This window comes from Rhipicephalus microplus, chromosome 9 (genome assembly GCF_043290135.1).
Source record: "Rhipicephalus microplus isolate Deutch F79 chromosome 9, USDA_Rmic, whole genome shotgun sequence".
Classification (NCBI taxonomy): Eukaryota; Metazoa; Arthropoda; class Arachnida; order Ixodida; family Ixodidae; genus Rhipicephalus; species Rhipicephalus microplus.
The window spans coordinates 37,331,890-37,338,815 of NC_134708.1; the positions used below are offsets into that span (position 1 = coordinate 37,331,890).

At 44.0% G+C, this 6,926-nt stretch overlaps 1 protein-coding gene across 2 annotated transcripts; it reads left to right on the forward strand.

Moving 5' to 3' along the window:
* Positions 1-541: 541 nt before the first annotated feature.
* On the forward strand, positions 542-6,615 carry LOC119163687 (uncharacterized). Of its 2 annotated transcripts, none has more exons than XM_037415746.2 (2): positions 542-1,784; positions 4,179-6,615. In XM_037415746.2, exons 1-2 carry the CDS (start codon positions 1,403-1,405, stop codon positions 4,181-4,183), a joined length of 387 nt encoding a protein of 128 aa, XP_037271643.2. In that variant the 5' UTR covers positions 542-1,402; the 3' UTR covers positions 4,184-6,615. The 2 variants fall into 2 exon arrangements, 1 of the variants encoding a protein (XP_037271643.2); XR_012886057.1 differs by having other exon boundaries at positions 547-4,091.
* The last annotated feature ends 311 nt before the right edge of the window (positions 6,616-6,926 follow it).

Below are 6,926 nucleotides of genomic sequence, written 5' to 3' on the forward strand. Positions count from 1 at the left end.
ATATACACCAAGGGTAATTCCTCATCTGCGGGTTTATTCTGGCCTAGTCAAGTTGAACAACAAAAACAGTTTTGATGCTACGCTTTGACCGGAGGCTATCCTGTGACAAGCTTTGAAATGTAGCCCGAATTTAACCGCACAAACACTGCAGCCCTATGACTGGTTGTTTCTGAGAACTAGTGTGACAGTTTAGAAGGGGTTTTCTGACAGCTCGTGTGACCCATAAATTAACCGCATCCGGCTGACGCTCGTAGACCTCTATATCCAGTGTTAACGTTTTCAGCGTGTGCTGTAGATCGGCGAGCGAAAGAAAGAGAAGCACACACACACATCATGTACATACGTACGCCACACACAACGCACACACACTCGCACAAACATGCACACATACCATGCATACACAAGCTCACACGGGCACGCAGAGGCGCGCACACACACACGCACGCAAAGCCAACGGAAACCAGTTGTGCGCGTGGCAGGGCAACATCTGTGCAAAGCACGTCGCGTTGCTTAACGGTGGCTTACTCACCGTCGACTGTACCTCCGCCGTCAAAGCAGAGACGGCTGTTGTTGTTCGTTCTTTTCCTTTTCTCCCACTGGCGACCGGTCAAGTAAGCGGCGCCTTCAAGGTCGTGCGAATGTAACGTTGCCGCTCTCTTGGTTGCCGTTGCGATATGTGAGCGAGTGAAAAACGTCTAGTCCCTGCGAAAACATCAGGGCGCACCAACGACCAGTCGGCAGTACCGTGCGTCGCGTCTTTCGGTACGGGTGTGCTTCGGTGACGTGATATTAGTGGTGTCAGTGATAAAACTAACGTACTGAGGGGTGCCAGTGGTAAACCCAACGTAGTGGGGGGGTTCGTGCTCTGTGGTTTGTGGTGACTTATGAGAAGTCTGTGGAGCAGCTGAGTCACAAGCATAGCTGTGGCTTTTCTTGGGCGTTCCAGGACTCATTGTGCACTTTCGCGTCTCTGGAAACAAAGACTTTTGATAACTCTGGCTAGGAGGGCGTCTGTTTTGTGATATTGCTGATGTTAGAGGCAAGCTCCACGTAGTAACTCTTTATGGTGATAGCGGAGAAATCTCTGAAGCTGCTGAGTTTTAAAGGTTGCTGTGACGTCCTTGTGGCCCTCTAGGACACGCTGTTGCTTTCGTTTACCAGCAAACAAAGGCTTGTTTTGACTCTGACTGAGTGTGCTTTTGCGTTGTGATAGCGTTGGTGTTAGTAAGAAGGCAAACGTCCTGACAGTTTGTGGTGATTGCCGAGAACCCGTCAAGTGGCTGAATCGGAAAGATAGTTGTGACTTCTCTCTGCTTGTTTAGAGATCCCAGATAACTAGTCTAACTGGAAACAAAACCTTGTAGGGACTCTGCCTGTGAACTGCGACTTCATCTGCTCAAGAATGTCCGTCGGAGAATTTGCAACAGTCGTCGCCCTGTTGGTAGGCCTGACAGCACTGCGGGGTGCGTCCGCTGTGGGGTCTTGCACACCCTCACCTCAAGCGACTGACGTCGCCGACCGTGCGTCGTGTCCGTTCAAGGTGTCCGCGGACGTGGACCCTTCTAGGATCCCTTCGGAGCTACCAGTGACCAAGTGCAACTGCCCGGACAGTCTGTGTAGTGACAAGGGTGACTACCGCTGTCAAGAGGTGAAGAGCACCTTTCGCGTTGCGTACCGAGGGGCATCGTCCGAGTTGACCTACAAGACGCTGGAACTGACCACTTCCTGCGTGTGCGTTGCCAGCAGGTCGGCCGGAGCAGTGTGGGGTGGCCAGAGAACCACAGGTGGTGATCCCAATAAGCCTGCGAAGTTCTAGTAACGTTCGTTTGTCTCGGGAAAACTTTGTGGTATTGAAGTCTGCATGACCGATAAGTCAGCTTATGATAAGTTGATATGTCAGTTGATCAGTCAGTTTATGACAGATTGTCCGAATGTATGACCCGGTAATTTTTTAATGTGACGGATAGTTTACGCTGGTAATCATCACAAGAGGGGCTGTCAAATGCGGCTACGCTAAGCTTGTTGAGGTTGCTCCATAGTTGACATGGGCTCATCAAGTTACCATGTGTCTCAAGACAATTTGTAAAACTGTCTTGAATACAGTCAGAAGGAAATAATGACACTGCATTTCAATTGAAGCAATGCCGACAACATGTGGCCGGACGAAGTCATTTTTTGTGTATTTACCTGGTTCTTTTGGTTTATGCCAGCCCTGGTGATTTCCCTTTTTTTGTTTATCAATTTGTATTCTTATCACATCTGTTGAAACTAAACAACTCTCAGTGGCGTACTTCGTAGAGCATTGCTGTGGCACTTGCTATTGATTCCGTAAGCATACGCTGGCATGACTGAAGCCAGAGCACTTCAATGGTGTACAACGCGAGCAACCTTGAATGGCATCGAACGAGTTACCAGTGGTGTCAAAAATTCGCTATGCTGACCAATGCCATGTTTTGTCACAACTAAGCATGATTCCTTTGTGGTGGGCTTTATCTAATCTGCAGTCAAAGAGGTCAGAGTGTTTTCTGTAGTGCGAGCTACTATTTTCTTGTAACAAACAGCCATATATATCTTAGTAATTGCGTTAACTCTTGCAGTGAGTATGTATATGTGACTGATTGTATAGATGTTTTTCTTGTTTGAGAAAATTAACTTCAGTTACCGTCCTTGGCTAATTGACATGATGAGACAACCATCGCATGTTGAGCCAAAAGCGTACAGTAAGGTGTCTAGGATTTCGAAGAATAAGCGGATAGCCTTCAAGCAACCACACTGCAGCTTATCCCAAATGTATTGCTACGTAGATGTTGTTTTCTAAGTTTCTGTGCGCAATGCTCACTGTAAAAATTGTATGCGTGGTATTATTTTCCCTTTGGGCTTGCATGTACATTTATGCGCATTAGTGTGCATTGGTAAATAGTCAGAACACTAGCACAAGGAAGGGGGGGGGGGGGGAAGGGCAGCTGAATTGAAAAGAATGTCATCGATTTAGACAGGACCACTGTTTCGACGCTCATTGGAAAAAATTATTATTTGAAACGCCCAACAAGGAATAAGATCATTATATGATTTGTAACACTAATTTAAGTCCGTCATAAATCATGTAAAGGGGTAAAAATAAAAAAAGAGAAAGAATGGCAGCTTGTGGTGGGAAATTCATTGTGTGCGGGGTTGTGTACTGGAACCGATGTTTCGACAGGTGGACTTGTTTATTTTTAGGCTTCTATTGTGGCAGAATTGAAAATGACAATTACATTTCTCGATATGTCGGCTCTATCACACACGACTCGTTTGCGAGTTTACTATTAATGAGCGGTAATTGTCGCTCAAAGTAACGTTTCGACAAGGCAACCCTTCTACCTGTTGGCTGCAGGGACATACTATGTTAAAGGAATTCCAGTCTCTTCAGGCTATCACTTTCTTCTTTTTTGCAGACATCCATGTTAGTTTAAACATGGTGCCCAAGTAGGTAGCTGTATGACTGTAATTGTCCGCGATGACATAAAAAAATTGGTGAAACGAATTGGTGTATTGATTATTAGTAGCTTTTAAACCAATATAACATTCTTATACAGGCACGTGGCTCCTTGGACTATGAAAATTGTGTTGTAATTCAGATAGCGCGAGTGTTTACGTGAAATTAAACGTTTGAGTGAGAACCAATATTATTTGTTTAGTTCAATGCATTACCCGCCATTATGTGTATCAGTTTCGAAAACGAAGCGAACTTGTTCAACAAACTATGCCGCAAATTTTCTTTCTATGGTTGGTGATTTTCATGATGTGTTTAGAAAAACTGGTTAACAATTTTGTACTAAAGGAGAGCATGGAGACGCTCCTTGGGCTTCATACTTGAGGATGCCTTATGTACAAAAATAATGGCGTCAGCCAAGAGGACAACAGAGTTTAGCTCACATGCTGTACGAATTTTGCAGATGGACAATGCAGAAGAGTGATGATATTTCTGTTGTATTACACAATCTTTTGCTTATGTGCGAGCACTGGCAACATCATAACATGAACGACGTTATCAAACTGGGGACCTCACAGTCGCAACACTGCATCCAACAGGGACGTTGGTCAACGTGCTGGTGTGTTTACTCACAAATCAATTTCATTAGTATTTGAAGTTGTTTTTAAACCGCCATCGCCTTAATCTGCTGGTCTTATATCTGCAGGCTAGCATTAAGTGTTCCTCTCTTCCCTCGGCTGTCCTTGGCAATCAGACATTTATCGGTGCCATCTTGAACCTTCATGAACGCAAGCCTGGATACCAGCGGTCGTCAACGGATTCCACAGAAATCATTCCTCTACCAGTGACGCGTAACCATGGAGTGATTTGAGAAGCCCTTCTGCAAGTGTCTCTGAGTCTCTCAGCCCACGTTTTCATCCAACCTTCATGACAGATGAAGTTCAACATGGTTGAAAGATGAGCTTGTTGATCATTGTCCATTATACCGTACAGCTGAAGGAGTGCCCCTTGACGGAGGCAAAAAATGAACAAGAAATACACCAGGGCCCCGTTATTGTGCTAGTCAATTTGCAGTACTTCACGTATGCTTTACGATGACGTAAATTGATTGCATGTTTATCTGGAAATTCAATACATAGACAGGTGGCATGCGCAGACAAGCAGCACCTCTATTCTGTTCTTGTTCTTCTGTGGTCGCGTTTTTGGATGCTAAGTCTATAATTACTACGGGACGTGCAGATAGATCACCAGCAAGTAATGCTGCCTTGACGTATTTGCAGCTGTATCTAATCCGTTTAGTGTGCAGCGGCAGTGGTCGCTGAATATTTAACAGGATAGGCCAAATACATGCAAAGTGCAAGTATTGTACTTCATTCTTGTTAAACATATAGCGAAGTTTAGTGTCGTAAGACTACCTACAGTTCTTGTCAGGTTGTCACTTCTTCATCTAAAGAATTGGCTTGAACGAAAATTCCAAGTGCCAGGTAGATTTATTCAAGGGCAGAGCTGGCTCAATACAGCCTAATATAAAGGATTGCAGAATAAAACTATTCACAAGGTGCCACAGGTGTCTCAAGGCAATGTTTAAAATTCTACTGACTCACCATATGAAGACGCGACAAAATGCATGTTGTCTAACTACTGCATGGAGTCCCACCATGGTGTTCCACCATGTACTCCACGTCTTGACGCTGTTTACTGAAGGAGCAAAAACCTGGAGGCTTACGAAGAGATTTATGCTTAATGCCAGCACGAAGCAGCGACAAATGGAAACAAAATGATGGGTCTAACCTCAAAAGACAGCAGGAAAGCACAATGGGTCAGAAAGCAAACGGCTCTGAAGGATATGTTATTCGAAACGAAATCAAGAAGAGGTGATGGAGATGAGCATGGCACGTAGCACTTAGGCAAGGTAACCGCTGATCATTAAGGGCAATGGCTGTATTCCACGAGAAAGCCAGCGCGCGAGGTGTAGGCAGAAAGTTGGGTGCACAGATGAGAGCAAGTTTGTAGGTATAACGCGGCATTAGCAATCGCAAGACAGCGTTGATTGGCCGAACACTGGACAGGTGTTAGTCCTACTCAGGCTGCTGAGGTGGTTAAGATGATCATGTCACACTCTTTTCACATAATTGTCCAAATAACATGTTTAACTCACTTTTTAAGTAATAAATCTGATTAAAAATTACGATAAGAAAGTTGTATACCGGTTAGCAGATCATCTGATTTTACACTTGCTGACTTCATATCTATGAAATATGAATGTTTTTCGGCTTACTAATGACGCCTGCCTTAAAAAAATGATTATAAAGGGATATGCCCGTTCGCGCCTTCACGTTCCGCGATTCTATTATACTTCCATACGTTCCTCGTGCTAACAATATATGCTCTCCTCGCGATAGTTCACGCCACCGATAAGCAGATGCAGCTGTAATCGTTTTTGTTACCGTTAGCAAGACGTGCGTCATCGCACAGCCTGGCGACACCCGCTGTTCAAGAATATCCGCGCTTTTAATACAACAGCAACAAAACGATATTGTTAAATCTCTTCACTTACAAATATTGTACTTGTTGCTCACTGTTTTACCCACTATAATAATAATTGTTGAGACTTAACGTACCGAAACAGCCATATGATTATAAGAGACGCCGTATAGTGGAAGGCTCCGGAAAATTTTGACCACCTGGGGTTCTTTAACACGCACCTATATCTATGCTCACAAACCTACAGCATTTTCGCCTCGGTGAAAAATGCAATCACTACGGCTGGGATTCGATACTGTGACATGCGGGTCAGCAGCCGAGTGCCTCAGCCACTAGACCACCACAGTAGGTATTTTACACATTTAGAAACAGTTCTATGTTATTTTGTTCACCTATTTATTCTTATGTATAGCTTTTTCACCAACTAATACTCTCTTTGATTTCACATGTGTCATAGTTATGTTTGAGTGGCCCTGGTGCACCTGCCTCGGTGACATCTGAAGTTACATGCAGCTTTAACTTTAACTTTTTCACCTAAAAGGGGGGAGAGGGAAGCTATTTTACATCTTATACTGCAAAGTGTTCCATACGGTCTTGTGTACATATTTTTCATTCATATATGCAGCTCTTTCACCGAATAAATACTCTTTTTGATTTAACCTGTGTCATATTTACGTTTGAGCGGATGTAGGCCGCTGGAGCACCTGCCTCGACTGCACCTGAAGTTACATGTGCCTGTAACCTCAGATTTATTAGTTAAAGATAGGAATTTGAGATGGAGTCTCGTAATTCGGCTTTACGACAGGGGTAATGATGGCCACAGCTTCAAAATTTGTAAGAAACTTTTACAGGCAGACGTAGCTTGCATTAGATGTCAAAGTTACTTCTCGCTATATTTTCATTCTCTTGTGTTTCTACTTATGTTCATTTTGTTAGGATATACTACACACAGAGTATTGAATTTTTGTAG

Excerpts from the sequence above, each read along its gene's own strand:
- LOC119163687 (XM_037415746.2), top strand. The coding sequence starts at position 1,403 with ATGTCCGTCGGAGAATTTGCAACAGTCGTCGCCCTGTTGGTAGGCCTG.